Source organism: Marmota monax, unplaced genomic scaffold (assembly GCF_021218885.2).
Source record: "Marmota monax isolate L192 unplaced genomic scaffold, Marmota_monax_Labrador192_F-V1.1 WCK01_AAM20220418_F8-fsc00006, whole genome shotgun sequence".
Taxonomy (NCBI): Eukaryota; Metazoa; Chordata; class Mammalia; order Rodentia; family Sciuridae; genus Marmota; species Marmota monax.
In genome coordinates, this window is record NW_026693712.1 from 31,710,766 (window position 1) to 31,733,466 (window position 22,701).

The window sequence follows — 22,701 nt, forward strand, 5'->3', positions numbered from 1 at the left end:
CCTGGGCGGGACGCTTTCCTAATCTGTTCTCTGTAAAGGTGCTCTCTCCATGTAAATACCAACACACCAGCTTCCGGGTCCAGAAAGCTGACGCTTTGGTGTCCTAGGATATAGTGCGCGTATGTCTGTGTGTGTGTGTGTGTGTATGTATGTGCACGAGAGCGCGCGCGCACACGACCGTGAGCTTCCTCTCCAAGCACAGTGCAGACAGAGCCCGCGACATTACTATCCAAGCAGCCTCCAGCAACGCGAGGCAACTGCAGCCTCCGCCCACTCAGCCCAGTGATTGGCTGGTTTTGCTCATCATTTCCCTGCTAGCAAGAGGGAAGGGCCAGTGACGCCCCCGAACCCAGCTGCAGAAGCGGCCGCCACCTCCAATGCACAAGGTGTCACATCTGAAAAGAAACCTGAGCCCCAGGGAGGCAGGCGCTGAGCTTCCCAGGCCGGGCTGGCGCTAACCGCGCGGGAGGGCTCCTGGCAGCGCTGGAGGACCAGAGGCAGCTCCGTCGCAGAGGACCTTAGCGACCTGATCCTAGGATCCCGGCTCCACGCTCTCCTCGCATTTTTCAGACCCCCCCCCCCCCACCCACCGGTCTAATTCTCCAAAACGGAGCCTTTATATCGAGAGAAGGTTCGGGAGCTGGGGCAACCAGGACTTTAGCGGGCACCCAAGATGCGCTCCATTAGGAAGAGGTGGACGATCTGCACTATAAGTCTGCTCCTGATCTTTTATAAGACAAAAGAAATAGCAAGAACTGAGGAGCACCAGGAGACGCAACTCATTGGGTAAATTCAAAGCTTCATTTCAGGATATGACCCAAAGTCAAACCATAAATGAAATGTGCATAAAGTGATGGTTGTGATACTGTGAGTATTTGAGCTTGTGTGTGGCTTTTCTCGTGATTTAAATAACAAAGGCTGTTGTTGAGGTGTGTGTGTGTGCTTCTCTACGCTGTTCCCAGTAGGAGTTCAACTTGCCCTGTTCCGTAGTGACAATTGTTATCCTTGCCGGTTGTTCGGTTGTTCGCACGCCAAAAGAGAAGTCACTGCAGAAGTGTCAACAAAGAACGTGCCCTTGTCCTTTTAATCCGTGGGCAAAACTCAAGGGAGATATCTTTATTCACCAAACGGCTGCCCTTCCTTCTTTCTCTGCCCTGTAAATCTAGGGAGATACTAGAGAAAGCTGGTTTTCTGAAAAGATGAAGTTTAAATCCCACTAAGGAGGAAATCCGTCTTTTCTTTCTTTTTCTTTTTCTTTTCTTTTCTTTCCTTTTCTTTTTTTTTTCTTTTGACATTGGACAGATTTGTGCATTTTAATTTGAATTAGTAAATCCAGCACCACCACGTAAAACGCATAAGCGTTCTGGATAGAGTTTTAGAAGGAAACTGGGTACTTCATCTTAACAGGCAATATTTCTGTTATTTCTTTAGTTTGTCTCTAATTGAGTTCAGAATCTCCCCACCCCATTAAGTTCTCTAAATATCACACTTCCTTCCTCCCTCCTTCTGGGCTCTGTGCCTTTGAAGTTAACCCAGGGGGTGGTGCAACTTTGTGTTGGGGACATAGCTTGGAAGCGATTTTCTGAGGATGTGAACCTGGTTGTCAACTCTGTTCAAAGTCTTGTTTCGGAAATCCTCCCTAGTCCGGAGGCGTCCACTGTGGGAAACTCTACTCTAGCAGAGATTCCCTTCTGGCTTTTATTTTCTCTGACACTATTGAAACGAAGAATGAGAACTTGCCTGTGTGTGTGTGTGTGTGTGTGTGTGTGTGTGTGTGTTTTGTATAGCACTGCCAGAATATAGTTTTAAACTTCATGCAGCCCATTTAATATTCCTGTTCCTCCCTAACTAATGAGCATTTAAGAGCAAAATGCACATTTATCCTTACAGAAGGCATTGCTATTCTATAAAAACCGGGATAACAGTAGTACAGCCAAGAGAGACTGGAAAAAAAGAAAAGCAAATAAAGAATGGGCTGAATGGTTGTTATACATCAACAAATCTGTTCAGGATCTGTTCATTCGGGGAAAGAAAAAAAATTAAATAAAAGAACCCTCTGAGATCCTTTACACAGGAGTGGGTGGTTTGAAAATTCAGTCATGACAGTTGTCAGAAAGGAGGACTTTGGTGTCTTAGGACTGGGCTGCAGGGTGAGCAATCTCTGGTGACCTGCGCTTGCCAGGCAGACAAAGAGGTCTTTAGCAAGGTGGTGATCCCGCGCGTGGGGGCTCTGATAATAGGAGGAGGCTGGAGTGTGAAGGTTGAGGCTCTTTGTTCCTTTCCACGTTGGTGGGCTCTGAAGATAAATCTGTGTGGAGACAAAGCGGCCAAGCCCAGCAAGGACTCTGAGGGTTTGGGACCTTGGATGGCAACCCTGGAGAGCAGGAGTGGGAGGGGTGGATGTTGGAAGGGGGGCGCCAGATCCTAGGGAAGCATCCTTTCTGAGCCGCCCTAAACTGCAGGCGGGAAGAAGGAGCGCGCTATCAGTCCTTTTAGGGGAATTGACAGACCCATTACAGTTCATATGACACAGGAGACGTTTCTTCTGTGGCCCTTTACTGGATGCCTAGGGCAGTGGACGCAGCCCTGGGCGCTGAGGAAGAAGAGGCGGGCACGGCGCAGCGGTTGGGCTAGCGGGACTGAGCTCTTCTCCGCACCCTTTCCAAGCAGAGCTGAGGGTTCAGTTCTTTGAGAAGGCATGGGGTGGGCACTTGAGTTAACCAAACAGGAAGAGTGGTGAGCATTGGATCTATCCCCAGTGAGCTAGCAGCCAGGGTCGGAGAATGAGCGAGAAAACAGGGGAAATCTGTTTTTGTAGGGATCAGACTCCCTTCGTTTAAAACAACAACAAAAAAAATCACTTTCAGTGCTTGGCGGCAACCCAGTCGGTCCTCCTTAATTAAAACCTGCAATTTCAGTCCCTCGGGGCAAGGCAAAAAGCTGGCCGCAGGCGTCACTCTCATACTGCTGCCCCTAAGTGTCCGGGCTGCTGTGCCGCCTCGGGTTCCTGCCCCAGACATTGCTCTGAGCAATTCCAGAACGGTAGTTAGTGTCCCTGAGCGCCCATTGCCTTTTCCCCAGAATGAAACGTTCAGTAGAAAAGCTTGTGATACAAACTCGTGGTTTTCTTTCAAATCCCAAAGAGTGCTTCTGGTAGCGGAGTTGACTCATCAGACTATCTAATAATGTCATTGACTCTTTCTACTCAAGCCTTGAGGCGAGGCCGGACTTTATTTTATTTTTTTAAATGAGTTTAAACTAAACTGGATGTTGGTGCCAAAAGCTCAGATCAGTACTTAATTTCAAAGTGAAGTAACAGTCAGTTTCTGGCCTTTGGGGGGCACTGCGTCCCTTGCAGGTTGGCAGTAGTTGCAGTTACAGGACTCCCATAGCCCTTTAATATTACAACATCCCACCAAATATATACTTAGGTATCCTGCTACCATTCCCCCGCCCCGCCACCCATAGGCAAGCATCTATTCTACCCCTTTCCTCTTTTAACGGAGTCCCATCTAGAGTTAATGTAGCATTACTCTCCTTGAGCAGTCATTCTCTGCAGAGGGAAAAAGAAGACCAGCACAACTTTTCGATTAAACATCCACGTTTTCATATGTCCAAAGGAACACTAGCAGTATGTTTTTAATAAGGAATTATTCTAGAATAGGTCAAGTGATAAAAGAACTTATGTGATTGATTAACTCAAAGAATTGCAAAGAACTTATGTGATTGTTATAACTTAATAAAGTTTAAGTCAAAAGGCATTGGTTATATTAGTATTCTAGTCTTGACAGGCTTCTACCCCGCCCCCGCCCCCACACCTTAATGGTACTGAAAGTTGTGGGGTAATATGACTCCCACAGGTAAAATACATGATATGCTCATTTAATGTGACAAAAACTGTAACAAACTTTAATGTGATATAGATGTTTGATTGTTATACTTAAAACTTGCTACACATTATTTTCCTGGTTGACCACAAATGACACTTTAACTTATATTTCTTATCTGGAGATTTCCTTTATAATAGGCTTATTACTGAGGTTATATTACTAAGTTATCAAACATATTGTGAAATTCGTGATAAAATTGATGGTGAAGACAAGTATTCAGAGTATTACTATTGTCAGCCAAGGTAGTTTCAATTTATTCTAGGGTAGAATATACACTTGTAAATTAGGAATTCCAGAATTTGCACTTACTTCACATGTTACATTTGCAATTCTGCCAAAACCCATAAGCAATAAGTTAAAGTAGAGCATCTCATCTTTATTTTCAGTTGTTTGGTACCTATGTAATAAATAAAAACCCCAAATTGCCTGCTGTTTGTGTTCAACCTTAGTTTGATGTGAGTTCTTTTCTTTTAAATGACTTTTAAAACTTTAAATTAGGGAGGAAGTTTAGCCTAGCCCTAAGGGAAAATATTCATTTTGAAACCAAGTTATGAAGAGTTTCATCAGGTTTGAATGTAGGGCTTTGGGGATCAAGTTTCCAGAAAAGAATTAAATCATATTTGTTATGAACTGCAGAACGAAAATGGATAAATTGTGGTGAAGCCTGGAAATTCATATCAAAAGAGAAAAAAAAATATTTTAGATCCTAGGTAACAAAATAATGATTAGTTTCATCTTAGAGATGACTGTCTTCCTGGGTTTTTCTCAGTTATAAGCAAGAATAATGTATAATATATTGCTTTATGAGTGATTTATCTGATGTGTTTTCTATTTTGCCTTTAAAAGCACATATTAAATATTTTGGTAGATAGTCCTATGCAAAACATGTTTGTGGTGCAGCTGTTCAAAAGTCATGTCCAATCTGGAATATGAAATAAGCAGTGGGTGGTGACATCCTTCATGCCTTACATTCACAGGAAGGAAGTCTTTTCTAAGACAGAATGCTACCAAGGCCACATGTGAAAAATCTCTTGGGACTTATTGAACTTTATACACAAAAAATTTGCCCTAGAATCTCAGACTACACTGAGCTTGGCCATCTCCCACATGAATTCTGTTGACTATAAGGGAAAAGTGTTACTACTTGTAGATTATCCCATTCAAATTTCTTTCCCAGTCATTAACATCTGATGTTTGGCCTATCATCAGTTAAATATACACAATTCAAACAGAGCAAGATGGTAACATTTTATTCATATACAACTAATCTAAACTTTTAAAATTGCTCCTGAAATTTTGGTGGTCCTGAAAAGGTTCCATGTAAGTAAGTACCTCCTAACAATCATTGTACAGATAAAAATGCATCCACATGTCAATGCAACAGTCTCCTATAGATGTAAAAAAGTGCAACCATGTGTATCTGTACTTCTATGAAGATAAGTTAGTATCAGAAATAATTATTATAATCATAGCAAACTATGTAGCATTATTCTTCTTGAGCAGTCATTCTCTGCAGAGGGCAACTAAGAAAGATGATATTGACAGGGTAATTGTTAATGAGGAAGATTGGAAAGATCCCTCCTTCCACAAAAAAAAAAAATGATAATTTATGCTTATGCTCTTAAAGGCACATCTTCAAAAATGTAAAAGTTAACTTCTGTACATGTTCACATTATCATTTACATGCAATTATTATCATTAAACATGCAATATGAAGACTGACTTCTGGGCCACGGAGTAGTGAAGAAAACACTCTTGTTTCTTTGCATCCTAAATGACCTCTGTAAAATGATTACTATTAGCCATGCTCAGGCATGCAAATGTATCATTTTCATCAGTAGGAGAGTTTAAATATTAGTTTTTATAGAGTTCCAAATTTCACAAGGAGTGGCTTCATCTGATGCTTTGAGATGCTTCAAATTTAAACTACATGTTTAAAAAAGAATGCAAACCAAAATACCAAAGTATCAGCATCCAATTATGGAATTCATCCAACAGCTGTTACACAAGCAATGTTTCCATTGATAGTAGGAGAGGATTGCCTACATAATAAACACAAATTTAGACTTTGTGATTGAACAAATAGTCATGTTACTTTTTAACTATGCTTTTGAGATTCTAAGAAATTTTAAAAGTGACATGTAAATAAATAAATTTACATACTGAGTTGGCTATGTCTTTTTTTATGTTCCATAATAATTGGCTTTTTCTCTGAATTTGATACATATATAAAGTGCCAAGAGAATAGCATATTGAAAAATGAGTTGTTTAGCTATGTCTAAATGATATAACTGATAACAGAGCTGTCTCACGCCATCATCATTACCTCCAGGTAATCAACACACCATGCCCCATGTGATACTAGCTGACAATACTGATTGAAAGGAGATAGGTTTTTTTTGTTTTTTTTGACACAGCAGAAATTATCAAAAGTTATGCTTACTGATGGGTTTCTTCCTACTACAATCCCTGTCTTTCAACCATTACCTACTATCAGGAAATTATCTTATTGTTGAGAAAATATTTTGATACCAATTTTTTAAATTAGCATTTCAATAATGCTTTATAAATTACTTTTTAATACAGAGAACCATTTGTTTCTCACAGTTATTCTTGTAACATCTTTCATCATGCTTATACTTTCCTTCTAAACTGCAGAAAAAAATTATATCTAATTTTTCACCACTATGATTAATCAAATTAGGTATTGTGCGTCTTAGACAGAATTCTAACTTTCATAAAACTGTCATTTTTGTTTTGTTTCAGGGATGGTGAATTGTGTTTGAGCCGATCACTTGTGAATAGTTCTGATAAAATCATTCGAAAGGCTGGAACGACAATCTTCCAGCACTCTGTGGAAGGTTGGAAAATCAATTCCTCTTTAGTCCTGGAGATAAGGTGAGTTTCTTTAATAAGGCACAATTTCACATCATGTTCTCAAATAGGTTGGGCTTGCAAACTAATATGAACACTTGATTTATAGTGTAAGTATGACTACTTTAACAAAAGAGTGTTACAGCTATATTTAATGCTGTTCATTGAAGAACTTGAAACCATAAAATAAAATAATAGTCAAAAATTTAAAGGTAAATATGTAAGTTTCAAATATATATGTCTTTATATTAATGGAACATAATAGTCAATAAGGTACAAGTACTTAATATGTTTAATTACTGAGGATGGAAATATATTTTGAGAATACTGATCTCTATTTAGACCTCATTTGGTCCTGTGTTTTCTCATCAAGATGAAAATAGAGACTACTCAACTCCTATTTTGGTGATCATTAAAAATAGATCTGACTTTATCTTTTAAATGGTTACATCTGTATGAGTATAAAATGGATAAAAACCAGAAAATAAACTTCTAGATTTTGTTTTATTTTTTATAATACATGGTATTTTAGCCAAAATAGACTTGAAATCAAGCTTAGGGCCTATATGTATCCATTAAATTATTTTCTTCCATTATAATCCTGTTACTAGTAAGAAATATCCTAATTATGGATATTACTTCTCTTTATCTTTTCATTACATTTCTGTTAGATGAAGTCTAAATTAGAGTATTTCAGTAAACCATAACTCTCAAATTTCCAAAGAATACATCCTTTACATAATAAAACCACTGAATTTTTTTAGTATCAAATGTTTATTACACAATGGCTGAATATTAATGCAAATACTTTGTAAGTGTAGCTTGTTCATTAGAAGAAAATGGGTTGGTTTATCTACCTAGGTTTCTACCTACTCACTTCTTGGTTCCTAACTACACACAAGGTGGACCGTAAACAATGTTAGGGGAGAGTCTATTACAACTATCTTGAGAGTATGCCATTCATAGAATGCATTTCAGTAAAGACACTCACTGTAAGTTGAAGTATACTTGAAAGATATCTGGAAGTTTAAAAAATGATGACAGGGAAATGCAGAAAAAGTTAGGCTACTTTGTATTAAAGGTTTGGAAGTGACTGGAAAGGAAATAGGAATCAATCTACAGTACTGCCCAGTGATACAAGTTTGGTTGCTTTAGTTTAGGGGGAGCTTTGTATATTTTCTTGATCTACTATAAAATGAGGAGATTTGTAGAGACTAATGACTTTATTAATTAGTGCCCCCTGGTGAGATCATGGCTTTTAAGGACAATTTGTTTTCACTTGGTAGGGAAAGTAATTTCAAGCCAATATTAAAGATCAAGAGATTCCAAGCACCCGCATTCTTCCTGAGAGCTGTTTTGTTGAAGTGGTGAGGAACAGGATGTCTACAGCTTGACATATTTATGTCCTTGGCTCTGTTCTCTCATGATCCCTGCATACTGTTTTCCTTTCTGCCTCAGACCGCCAGCTCCTATTTGAATTTAGATACTCTGCAAGAAGTGAGATAATTATGAGAAATTAGGTAGCAGAAGACCATAAGACCAGATATAATTAAAAAGATTCATATTTCTTGGAGGCACATTGGAAAAAACCATAAATATGGTTAAATAAAAAGAAAGAAAAATGATTGATGAATAAGCATATCTGGAAAGAGAACTTTCATTGAATGGTTTAGCAAGAAGAAAGCCAACTAGGTTAGACGATACAAATCAAGTAAAGCAAAATAGTGAAAGAAAGTTAAGTAAAATAAGAAAATTATAATAGTTTAAATAACATATATAGCCAAGCTAAATAATTTTGGGTAAATTAAAATCTAGCAAGTGAATTAAAGAGTTGACACTGGTTTGATTAGTATATTCAGCTATGCCTTCCTAATTTCTATAAAAAGTGAATCTTATAAATGTTCATATGACACTATAGATTTTGTTCTTATCAAGATACTCAAGGTAAAGGTGTTAAACATAAACTGACCTAAGAAATACACTTATTGCAACTTTACAAATTCATGAGAGTTACATTTATATTTTTGGGTTGCATTAGATGTTGTGAATGCATCTGTGAAGTTTGTACTGAGAGATGATTTATTTGATTATATCCAATTCTTGTGGTTTCACTTTTTTCATATTTTTCTCATTTTTATATATCAAATAAATTCTAAAGAAATACAAATGCCAAATATAGATATGTAGAAATGTATGAGTTAATTATGAGAAGAGATTAGGACTTCAACAATTTATAGACTATTTTAAATTCTTAGTATAATATATATCAAGTTTTCCAAACAAGTAAGACATATGGGTTAACTAAACATGATAGCAAATTTATATTTGCTTACCTGTCAAAAATAATTTGGTAGTGCATGCATATGTTTGCTTTAGGAAAAGGATTATACTATCTATTTCCTAGTTTTCATATTGAGTGATCTGTATAGGTAATTGTAGGTCATGAAGCTTATTAGTAACAAAGTAAAGACTCAAATTCTATCTTGTCTGACAGGTTCATATTGAACCAGTCTTGTTATAAAACAAATTTCTAGGAAGTTTATGTTTTGATAATAAAAATATGAACAATTAGCATGCATATTTATGGACAATATCATGGCACTTTTTGTGCTGAAATAATAGAATATTATTTACCCAATATTCTGTGTCAAGTGTCAAAACATGGTCTAGTGTATAAATTAAATGAAAATGCTTTTCTTCAAGGTTTTGGGGACAATTTTGCATTTTATTTGGTTATAATTGTTTAGAATATTTCTTTTGATACTGGAATATCTTCCCTATAACAGCTAGACCTTAAGTTCAGAAGTATCAACTATTTACAGAATGTTCTTTTAGACCTCTGGGGCAAATTTTCTTGTAGAAATAATTCTTTGAAAAAATGTGTGTTCTAATTATTTTTATAGGCATAATAAACCATTAATCCTTTTTTTAAGGTTTTTTTTTTTTTTTCTTTTTACTGAACTGTTGCATTACTGATTGAATTCATTCAGTGATTTTTATTTGGGGGGCTGGTATGCATGGAGTCACTGGATAGAGTATACAAAAACTGATTCTTGATATATGTATTATGATATATAATATATATTATTTTCAACTTGTGATGTGTTCCATCTGAAAGTTTTGTCACAAAATACTTTCTGATTGTTTTATGCCATTTATTCTAAGTTTTAGATGCTAGAGCATGCATGGTTGTTGACAAGAAACCTACAGAAAAAAAAAGAATGGCATCTGGTGATAGGTTAGCTATATTTAACATTTCACAAGTGAAAACAAGGTTTAGTAAATTAATGCTCCAGAACTCTGCAGCTGCTATTTCAATGATGGGTGATGCTGAAAGGGAAGTTCTAGTTGAAAATTCAGTTGAAAAGTTTCAGTATAGAATCTATTCCTGTCGGTTTAACAGTCTAAACCAGCCCTTCATCTTAAGCCAACATTGCCTAACGAAAGATAGTTTTGATGACTAAGATTTTTAGTCCCACTGAAAGTGAAACATGGTTTCAGATTTTTTTTCAGTTATCTTTAACATTAAAACAGTTGCTGAATCTAGATGTTTACTTATCTAAAGAGGTTTCAAAAGTTTCATAAGGATCACCAAATGACCACAGAAGACCTAAGAGGAATCTCCTGTTGTTCTTTGAAGGCCTCCACAGAAAGCACAACCCATGCTTTGAATACCTGATAGTAACTTGACCACATATTAGGAAAACTTGTACTGGTACAGCCTATAAAACATTTTCTTTTTTTTTTCTTTTTTTTTTTGATTCATGTTTCTTTAATGCTCAGATGTTAAATGAGTTTTCTTTTTTTTTGCTCTGAAGTAATTTTGTTTACCCTGCTGATAAACTCATATCATTTTTGTCTGAACAAAAGCATATATATCTCCTTGGTGATACTTAGAGTGCTGCTTCATTTACCTTAATACAAGAACTTTTAATGCTTCCAATGACATTTAGCTAATATATGTAAATACAAGTTTTATTTATTTATTTTTATTTCTCTTTTTTCTCCTCACATATTTATAGTCTGAACAACAACTAGACTTAGCAAATCCACAGAGCTTGTTATGGTCCATTGCATCTATAATCTAAAAAATGCCTTCAGCCTGCTACAGGGAAGAAATAAACTAACCTCTCCTGTTTCTGAAGAGTATTAAGCACTTAAGTCATGATATTACTCACTCCTAGTGATTACTTTAGTCTTTCATACAGTTATATCAGGAATCTATATCAATTTTTTTTCTCTGCATTGCTTAAAGCCCTAAAATAAAAATTAAAAGTTAATAAAAGTGTGGGTCAGTATAAGAACAAGCTGCAGTTATTTAAGGTCTCCTTTCCTTTTTTTTTTTTTTTTTTTTTTGGTTTAAAAAGTTCAATTCTACACCCAGAAAAAAAAATTGTTTTGAATTTTATGTAAGCAACTTTTACATGTTTATTCTTTGATTAATCTACATGAATTGAGTTTTTATTGCTTTGAAAAGCACTTTCACTATTTTTACTGCTATCATTAAGGGAATAAAACACTGATGATCCTATGATACAAATTGAAAGGATACATAATATATTACCATTTGTACTTAATATTTTTAGTTCATTAAACACTCTTTTCTTCCAATTGTGAGTTAAAATAACATTTTAACTTTGCTCAACTCTTATAGTCTGATTTTTTTGTATAATTTTTTTCCAAAATGTTTTATGTTTCCAATAAAACAAAGATGTTTAATTATACTTAATAATTTAGAAGATGTGTACATTTTTTTTGCTAATTTTTTTATTACATGGAAAATGTACCAATATTGGAAAGTCCCTCTCTCTACTACTTGATAGATATGTGTCAACTTTTTTGATGCAATAAAAAGAATTTTCCCTTTTGGATTTCCATGATAAAGAATTTCATGTCTGAACTTCTAACCTACTCAACTCAAGCTTGCAAACATGTCAGTACTTGTGAGACTACATCTTCAAATACATCTACAGCAACCTACTTAAGTATGTTCAAAGGAAAATGATAGCATCACCTAGTTAGATGATTTCCCCACATCCGTGCAGTCTTTATTTTAGAGGCTGCCCTGTCTTTTTCACAGGAAATGAGAACATTTTTGTTGAAATCCAGGTGTCAAAGTATTTACTTACTTTTCCAAAAAGACAAATAAATGTTAGTTAATAAGTATGTATAAAAGCTTCTTTGTGATTTCACTTTTGGTGTTAGGTGCTAGTTGTTAACATATTTTTTTTATCACTTTGAAAATGCAAGTTTATAATACTCTCCAATATGCAACCTAGGAGTGAAATTTTCTGATACTTTCTTGTTAGTATATGCTTTGTAGTCCATGGATCAAATAATGTCAAATTATTGAAGACCAGGTTCATAATTTTTTTTTGACAATAGAATATTCTAAAACATTTACTAGAGTCCTATAGTGATTTCTTCTAGTTAGTTTCAGGTATAAATAACTCTAAATATCTGCTGAGCCTGGTTCTTATGCTTTTACTCTCCTCTAATTCTTCTGAACTCTCTCTCCTTTTCCTCAATTTAATGATAGCCATCCTTACTTCATTTGAGTCTATAGTCTTACATGGAAAGGCAATACCCTTTGTGTTGCTGAGATGTCTACAATTTATAGTCACATCTCTCACTAATTGGGATACAGAAACATTTGGGAGGTCCAAATTACTAGACTCTCATATATTTCAGAATACACACCCAGATACATTCCCTTTCATCTCAGCTTCCAACTTAGCTATGACTTAGCCTGACTTCATCTCTTTTAATGTTTTTCTAAAAGGAGAAACCAGCACAGTGCAACAAATACACTCTTTTTAATCAGTTTTCCAAGGACAACAAATTTATTAGATATAAGTCACAACTTTCAAATATGACAGGCAGATGATGCACTGTCTGCTCATGCCAAGGTTTTCCAATTTCTAGGAAGTGATCTGCATGCATTTTTTCATTTTCTATCTTCTAAGTATTTAGCATATGCATATAATTTATGTTTGTATAACAGCTCACATTGTGACTAATTTATAGATTAGGTATTAGATGAGGAAACCTAATACAGTGGCCAAACAAATTGGAAGGGAAGTTTCTTTCTCTCTTATATAATCATGTCCATGATCCACTCATATCCCCCTTTTAGGAAACTTAACTCTTATGACCAAACCAAGCTGTACATGGAATTAAAAACTTGGAGATGTTCTGGATGACCATCCATGACATGTGAAAGTTTGAAGGTTCAATACTAAAAGACAGATAGGAGGAAAAATAAGCTACCTCTGCCATATATAATCCAGTGCTATGTCAATTCATCTTCTCCTTTACCCATTTTACTTCCTGGGGTCCTAAGCTTAGAAGAAATTTTTCCTATAAATTTAGTGCTATTTTTCTTCAAATATTATAAAATACAAATGTCTTGGATAACTACATAAGTTTACTGTAAAGTTTATTCTTCTTAAGTATAATCTATGATCGCAATAAAAGTACATTCAAGTTATTTCTATTCTTCACAGCCAAACAACATTAAACAAAATAAATGACTATTTAGAAAAAACTAGTAGAATATTTCATTTTGTAAAATCAAGTGACAGCTGTATTTAATAGTTTGGTTTTTTTTAGCATATTTTGATGAATGAAGTATTTTTTTGCTCCACAAATGGGTGTATATACTATACATCTTTACAAAACCATTGTAAATTTCTGCATGAAGGATTTTAAGAAATGTACTCCACTTCCTATAAAATCTACTTAATTGGTTGGTTTGATTACCACTAATAATTTAAGGTTAGTAGTATACCTGTTGACATTTTCACATGTCACTTTGCAAATGATATAACCAGTTCTTGGATATGTTGTCATTAATGTTAAATCTTGCTTGTATTTCACATGCAGGAAGAATATTCTTCGTTTCTTAGATGCTGAACGAGATGTCTCAGTAGTCAAGAGCAGTTTTAAGCCTGGTGATGTCATTCACTATGTGCTTGACAGGCGCCGGACATTAAATATTTCTCACGATCTACATAGCCTCCTACCTGAAGTTTCGCCAATGAAAAACCGCAGGTTTAAGACTTGTGCAGTTGTTGGAAATTCTGGCATTCTGCTAGACAGTGAATGTGGAAAGGAGATTGACAGTCATGATTTTGTAATAAGGTGAGCTTCCTCATTTTACTTAAGAATAAAAAAATGATGAAAAGTTGGAATTTAATATTAAGTATTACTGAGAACTCAAACATTTATCTAAAATATTATTTTGTGTATTGTATCCTAACCTATAATTACCTTGGATAGAATATTAAAATGACTGTACTCATTTTAATATTCAATGAGGTGATCTCATTGTAGCAATGATTCACAACAGCTTGGGGAGACAGAAAGCAAGTAACCATTTTATTAAATTTAAAACTAACATAACAATGGTTTCTTAATCACTCATATTTGTATTCATTAGTTTTGTATAAGTTCATTTATTGATTATGAACATTGCTCTGCAGTGATGAGATAGATGTAAGCTATTTTTACTTTTTTATTTAGCGGATTCTAAGGATATAGTCATTATCAGGTTTATATTTGATATCCAAGAGAAATTGCTTCTTATTCATTATTTGCAGTATTTGTGTATGTTAGCATATTTTAGCTTTTGAGATTTCTCACATAATTGAACATGTCTGTTTGGTCTTCATTGGTGTTTATTAAATATTGGATGAATTATGGTTTACTTTTTATTAGCTGAAAAAAATAACAGTAGAAAAGTAATTATATTACATCATAACTAGTATTTTTTAATTTTCAGTTGTTATATCTGTATGGGTTTTGACTTGTTTAAGTTGTTTATAAAAATTATTGAGTGAGGGGCTGAGGTTTTGGCTCAGTGGTAGAGTGCTCACCTAGAATGTGCGAGGCCCTAGGTTCAATCCTCAGCACCACATAAAAATAAGTAAATAAAATTAAAGTATTGTGTCCAACTACAACTAAAAAATAAATATTTAAAAAAATATATTGAGTGACACACATACAAATATATATATTTAAATATGCAAGAGTGTGGCATAAAGATATATAGTAAAATATGCTGAGCTGACAAATTGACAAATATTTGAATCCCTTTAAAAATATGCTGTGAAAATATAACTCTTAAAAATTTATATTTTTACTTAAAATATAGTTATTAATTACATATGCATTGACCATAATTAGGCTACTACTTAAAAAAAAAAAAACAGTAGTAGCTGTGAAACAATCCCACTGAGCATTATCAGGTGAGCACAATTTACAATAACAAACATGGCTGTGAACATTTTATTTTATTGTCTTCTCTGTCGATTGCCTGGTCAGATACTGATTTGTAATGAGTTGGACCTTTAAACATATAAACTCTTAAATTGAGTGGACTCTGAGAAAAATTCCATCAACATGTAAATATGCAAAAAGAAATTGTTTACAAAAAGGAGAAAGAATTTTAGATGAGGAAATGAAAATGGAAGTAGAACAAATGAGTTTCAAACATACATGTCTTTGTGGTAAGTGACAAAAATGTAAGACTTCTAGATTTCTGAAATGAAGAAAATATCAGGGCAGCTAGAATAAAGAAGCAAAATTTTAAGGTACATTAGAAATTGTTGCAAAATAAAGAATGATATTTTAAAATGTGATTATTACTGGATGAAAACGCTCAAAATGTGGCTCACTTCTTGCTCCTGTGTCTCTTTAAGCTTTGACAATGAGGCCTAGCTAAGCTTTTAGATTCAACCCTACTTCTGACTCTAGAATGAAAACTCTTATTATCTGTGGGCAATGAGAAGGGCCTGATGGAAGTTATCCTTTAATATCAGTTTATTAATATTATTTTCTACTCAGACTCTTTTACTTCAATTTGTATTGGCTGGGTTCTTTGCATTATTCCAATTCAAAAATTACTGAGTTACCTTTTTTTTTTTTTTTTTTTGAGAGAGAGAGAGAGAGAATTTTTTAATATTTATTTTTTAGTTTTTTGGCAGACACAACAACATCTTTGTTTGTATGTGGTGCTGATGATTGAATCCGGGCTGCATGCATGCCAGGCGAGCGCGCTACCTCTTGAGCCACATCCCCAGCCCAATTACCTATCTTTCATTTCATTAAATGTCTAGTGATTGGATTCCTATATTATGTCTGGAATGCCCTAAGAATCACCAGTAACTGTCCTTATTTTATAAGACAGTCTTTCATATTCATTTTTCCTGCATCTGTTTCCTAGAAACTATACATTCTGCACTGTAGCTCACTCTCCTGTAGTTGGCTTTGACCAATCTGTAGGTTTCGAGACTCTTGGGCCCTCATCCATTTGTAAATAAAATTCTGATTCCCTGAATCATACAGGCCATTTCTTTTATTCTAAAATTAAGGATTTTTTTTTCTCTTTTGCTGGTAAACAGGAGCAGCAGGCTACCTGTTATCAAGGTCCTCTACTGTGGACAACTGCAGATTTATATCACTATTAAGCTACTCTGGGGGCTCCTCCAGCAAAATACTGAGGTTCTAGGCACTGGGATAATACAAACATATATATGTGTTTTTCCTTTAATTATCTAGTGTCTTCTTTCTAGGATTAAAAAACCCTATATTCTGCTTTAAATTAATAAACTCCACTCTAATTTTGAAATACTCTTTAATTATTCCTGCAACAATCATGCTCCAGTAAATACTCACTACACCTGTCTACTTGTTTTAACTCTACACTCTGTGGCTCCTGTGTCTTTAACCTAATAACTACTGGGTGGATGTGAGGGTGTGTTGTTGATACCTGGGTAACCGGTCTCCATCAACACAGGACACAAGACGAATGCTTTAGAAGGACAAGGAGAAGAATACCTTTACCACTTCCTTTGTGGTAACCTCATTGAATCCACAGTGACATTTCAACATCACACTTTGTATGAAATATATATACTTTGCCTTCTTTCAGACTCCATGAGTCTATTACTTATATAACCAAACTTTTAAAGGTAAAAATCTTTGCTTGCATAACTAGCAAAAATAAAGTAGTATGAAAAAAAAAACACTTTGAAAACTTCAAGAATAATATTGAAATAGTTGATCACCTAGTGTCTTTTCTTGCTAGGGGTTTCCAAAAGATTTCTCTTCCAAGAGAAAAAAAGGCCTACCATGGACTAAAATGATAGTTACTATATATGAATATATGTCACAGGAAATACTTATAGTCTCAATTGATAGTAAACTTATTTTTGTAATTTGTAATAAGAGTTATGAAGACCACAGTTTATAAATAAACCATTATCTTTATTAGAGTTTTAATATATACTTATGACTTTGGAATATTTTTGTACATTTTCATATGTATTTCTGCAAATCTACACTGTACTAGAACCTATATTACATTGTTAATGATTTTGTTATATAAATCTTAGCTTTATATGAAACTAGAGACTTTAGATCAGAGTAAAAGGTCAAGTGTAAAAAGGCATATTTGTGGGAAGTTAGCACTTAAATTATTATGATGTGGGAAATAGCTTATATGAATTTCTTTCCTTTTTTATATTCATATACACACCTGCACATCCCAGGCACATACAATATCTTTAGTTATTTTTATGTTAAATGTGCATGGAAGAAATTATAATTATCATTAAGATAGACTTGATCCTTTTCTCTGCTTAATGTCATTGACAATATGTTAGCCAATTCTACAGATGTTACCTTCAAAATATATGCTGAATCTAATGATTTCTCATGAATTCTACTACTGCCCTAACACAACTCTTGCTTGGAACCTTGAAGTAGTCCATTAACTGATCATCCTGGTTGCATACTTGCCTGAAGCCAGAGTTTTCCTTGCCTGCATTATATGAAACAGTCTGCCACCATCATCATCTGTGACCTTCCACTTGACCTTTGGAACTTTTCCATTCCACGGTTACCACTTCATTGCTTGTCTCCTCAACTAAAATATAAGAGAAAAAAAAAAAAACATTATTTGCATGGCTTCATTTTAGATTCAGTACCTGGAAAAGTACAGGACACATTTGTATATTTTATACCATTCCTTCTTCTTTATTTTTTTTTTTTTACTTTTTCACCATTCTTCAAAAATAGAATTTGAGATTTTCTAGAAAAAAGTGTACACTAAGGATATGTAGCCCAAGTTTTTTTCTGAGTTTTCTTTTTTATTGGTTCTTTTAGTTATACGTGAAAGTAGATTCCATTTTAATATGATTGTACAAGCATAGCATATATCTTATTTTAACAGGACCCCATTCTTATAGGTGTACACAATGGTGAGATTCACTGTAATGTATTTATATATGTACATAGGAAAATTTTGTCAGATTAATTCCACTGTCTTTCCTATTCCCCTCTCCCTTCACCTCATTCCACTTTCTTAAAATATTGAACTTCTGTTCTTCCTCTCCTTACCCTTATTGTGGGTTAGCTTCCACATATCAGTGAAAACATTCAACCTTTGTTTTTTTTAGGGATTATCTTATTTCAGTTTGCATGGTAATCTCCAGATCCATCCATTTACTGGCAAATGTCATAAAAATCATACACACACACACATATACACATACTATATTCATTCATTTATTGAAGGGCACCTAGGTTGGAACCATAGCTTAGCTTTGTGAATTGTTCAGCTATAAACATTGATATGTTAGCATCACTGTAGTATGCTGATTTGAAAATCTTTGGATACATACTGAGGAGTGGTAGAGCTGGTTCAAATTATGGTTCTACACCTAGTTTTTTGAGGAATTCCTGTACTTCTTTGGGGACTACAAATTGGTGCTGATTTTTTCCAAGAAAAAAAAATGTGACTTTCTAGAAAATATTTTTGAAAAAATGTTCATTTTTTGAAAAAAAAAATCTATGCAGAAATACCATCCTCACTTTTAATAGCTAGTTGGGGAAATCACTCCTTTGGGTTTAATTTTATTATTTGTATTTTGGATCTGTATGATTATTTATTACATCCTATAGTACTCAGTAGTGGACATATTTGGTAGCTTTTCTCAATACTCATACCCTGAAAAATTTGTGTCTCTTTCCACTGAATGATGTAATAAGCAAAGTCTTAACACTTGGTTATCAATAGGTGTTTGGGGGCAAAATTTAACTAGTACTTAAGAGTTATCATTCTACATGGGGAAAAATTTGAGATAAGTAATGCATGTCAATCAAAACTTTGTCACCTCTTAATAAAGACTGTCACTTCTTGCCAAAGAGAATGTGACACCATTTCTTTCATTTTATTAATTAGAACACTCCTGAGAATGTAACATCTTTCAAACTAGTGAACTAGAAAATTTGCTGCTGTGTCTGGCAGTCTTAATGATAAGCCAAATTCTCCCAATGCCTAAACTAGTTGTTAGTTATATCCTTTCGAAAGGTTCATTAGCAGACATATGAATATCTGAATTATAATAGGGAAGGACTAAAATACAATTCAGTGTTACCCACATTTTTTCCAAGAGAAAAATTAAGTTGATTTCATTCCAGAAATACTAATTTGTAATTCAAAAGTAGGAATCAAGACCATGAGTTACTTAAGTATGAGCATGTAAGCAGAGACCAAAGATCCAGTTAGCAATATTTTAATAATAGATAATCCTTCAGATATGTATATGTGTTCAACGTATAGAATTTTTATTATTTATACCTTTTTCCCTAGTACGATTATTTTCTATTAACCTAGTTCTATTGTGCTCTATTTTCATGATCTGGGGGTTCTGCTAACCCTTGAAAAGATAAAATTCTAATCTTCTTTATGAATATCAACAAATACATCACTTGATTGTGGACACAGGGTCTTCAATAACATATAATCATGCCAGACTCCCATCCCTCCTAACAATTTTTGCCATTTCCATTACATTCTGGCTCATAATTTGTGTACCCAATAGTTTTTCCTTGCCTAAATGCATGTGGACTTTGTTGTTTGTTAATTGTTATTTTGGCATATGTCTCCTAGAGCCTCTACAGTCCATAAAGTATTTGTTTAAAAATTTAATCAAAACGTCATTCTTGCTTGAAAAAGTTTCTTATCCACATTGAGCACATTAAAATTATCACATGCTCTTAGTAATAACATTTAGAATATTTCAAATATCTTACCTTCTTGGAAATGTATTGTTTGTATTTCTGCTTGGCAATACACAGAGTTGGTCTTTTCAATGTTTGTTTATTGTTTGTTCATTGTCTTCCCAGTTTGTTTACTTGTTTCCTACTTTTTCTATTGGAAAAAGAAATTTTTTTGAGGGAGATATAAATTGTGTTGGGTCTGCTTACAGTGACTCCTCTAGGATCAGATTCATCCAGAGACTATGTTCAAGCTAACCTCTAACTTGACAAATGTAATCACTATTTTTAGATAAAATCTTTATTCAACATTAATTAGATTTTTAGCTTGACTTTTTTTGGGGGGGATTTAAATAAACACAATGTAATCTTCTCTACCAATGTATCAGAATACATTGTTGTCTGTGAATGGGAATCTCTTGCTCCAAACATTTTTTTTTTTTCTATAGGGAAAAGGGACATGGAGCATAACAATTGCACTATTATCTTTTTAAGTGTAGTTTTGAAAACTATTTTTAATATCCTGCAAAAAAATATTAAAGATATGCCTGTGAAAATTGCTTGGATGTTTTTGTAGACTTTCAGACAGCACATGGAAATGCAATTCATTTCCTATAAAAGGAACTCTCTCAGTGACTGCTTGTATCATTAATGAATTACATTAAATTGTTGTTTCAGTGGGATATTAAACAAAAGGTATTCCTTATCATATAATTACTTGATTCTTAAAACTGTGAAACAAATCATGAAAATAGGAAAATCAATTAAAACCTAATTTTGATTGTGTAATGACTAATTAAATATTTAACTGGTTTTCAAAATCTAAATCTAATGTATACTGGTACTCAGTAATAAAGAAAGAAGAAATACATATTTCTTAGTAAAAATTTCCAAAATCATAATGCACACAGCAGTATTAAGGAAACTGTGATCAATGTTTTTTTAAATATATGCAAACCTCAAGACATCTGCATGTGTTTCCTCAGTAAAAAAAATGCCCTGAAGCATCTAAGGAAGCTCAGATAGGAGAAAAATCAATGACTCAAGTTGAATATATCTTATTTCATGGCCTAAAATCTTCTCTGATGAGGGTAGTTTACAAAGGATGATAAAATTTTTAAGAAGTCAATGATTCTGTGGTATGCCTCCAGAGAAGCAAAATTTTGACTTAGTCTAGCATTAATGTATCAGTTATATGTAATATCCCACCTGCTTGAGAAAAAGAGGAAATGGAATCATGAGAGGAAATATTATTTTGGTTTTATTTCCCAGACCCATTTCTTCAAAAATTGATGAAAATTTTGAATGCTGCAGTTGCACTTCATTGTAACTGTGCGAAACCATGATTTCCTTCTACAAGATGAGATTCCTCATCATGAGAGTAGGCACAGATCATGATCTTTACAGAAGAAGTCAGTGCCATGCACAATTTCATCTTCAATATTCTCTTTTTCCTCTCAGGGATAATCTCTTCTATTCTAAAACACAATCTGTGTCTCTGATACAGTTAAGTACAGAAAAGTGAATTTTAGGCCTGTTAGTTCTTTTTATTTTTTAAAAGAAACAAAAATCCAGATATTTGGTTGACCGATGCTATATTTCTAACATTAATAAAAATGATGTGTATAGACAAAAGAAGCTAAAATATGAATTGTTAAAATTGTAAATGACCAAACACTAACTTTTGCTACTCCTTACAACATTAGTAAATTTGGCAGTCCCCAGAAACGATTCCATAATATCTATCTTCTACCCAAGTTCCACATTAACTGAAATTATAAGGACTAAAATACATCAGTTTTTTTTTTTTTATACTTGTAATCATTTAAAGTTAATCTGTTTAAAGATAATTGACTTGTTTACAGACTCTAGCAATCTGGAATAATCACTAAAATAATATCTCTGAAGACACACATCAAACTTAAAATATTTGTCTGTGAACAGTTCTGTTACTTCAAATAATGCTGAAGGATTTATAAAATGTTAGGAAAAGAAAGTAAATATGATTTCAGTACAGCACAGGAATCCTGAAAGTCGGAATTTTACCTAGTCTTTTTAGATATTCCAGGATAGCTCTAGATAGATTACTAATCTTTGGATATTACAAGTAATGCATTTCAAGAAGATATCATTGATAATTTTAAAGTATTATGATAGTGCCCAAAACTGTCCTGCCACATACCAAGCAGAACACAGCAAACATATACACAGCTTATAGGAATAGTCAACTACTAACTGATTAACTTTTAAAATGTACTAAGTAACATTCAACAGAGCCCCAAGTTTATGGTTATTTCTACTCTAGTGGTACTTTAGAATAGTTGAGTGTACTTTTAAATTTTTTTAAATTTAGTTTTAGTTTTCTTGAACATTTTATTTTATTTATTTTTTTAAAATTGATTTTATTTTTTTAAATATATGACAGCGGAATGCATTACAATTCTTATTACACATATAGATATACAAAGATTTGAAAATCTTTGTGTATAAAGTATGTTCATGCCAATTCATGTCTTTACAGATGTACTTTGCTTTTTTTTTTTTGCTTTACAATTCTTATTACACATATATACCACAATTTTCACATTTCTGTATATAAAGTATGTTGACACCCAATTTGTTTCTTCATACATTACTTCTTTTTTATTGGTTTTATTTTTTAAATACATGACAGCAGAATGCATCACAATTCTTATTACATATATAGAACAAATTTTTATACAATTTTTGAAAAACTCTGAAGAGTGCAATTTTTGAGCCAAATTTAACTTAAATAAAAAAATTTTTAGTGTCATATAAACAAAACTAAAGTTAACACTAGAGTGTCATTAAGTTAACAGAAATTAGCAATTATTAGAAAAATTGTCCAATC

At 33.7% G+C, this 22,701-nt stretch overlaps 1 protein-coding gene across 1 annotated transcript in view; it reads left to right on the forward strand.

Annotated features, from left to right (window-relative positions):
- The first annotated feature begins 320 nt into the window (after nucleotides 1-320).
- Nucleotides 321-22,701, forward strand: part of St8sia4 (ST8 alpha-N-acetyl-neuraminide alpha-2,8-sialyltransferase 4) — a 95,829-nt gene continuing 73,448 nt past the window's right edge. The window contains exons 1-3 of the mRNA XM_046460288.2: nucleotides 321-786; nucleotides 6,657-6,788; nucleotides 13,650-13,907. Of these exons, the coding sequence (XP_046316244.1) occupies nucleotides 674-786; nucleotides 6,657-6,788; nucleotides 13,650-13,907 (503 nt within the window). The 5' untranslated portion in view covers nucleotides 321-673. The remainder of the gene's footprint in view (nucleotides 787-6,656; nucleotides 6,789-13,649; nucleotides 13,908-22,701) is intronic.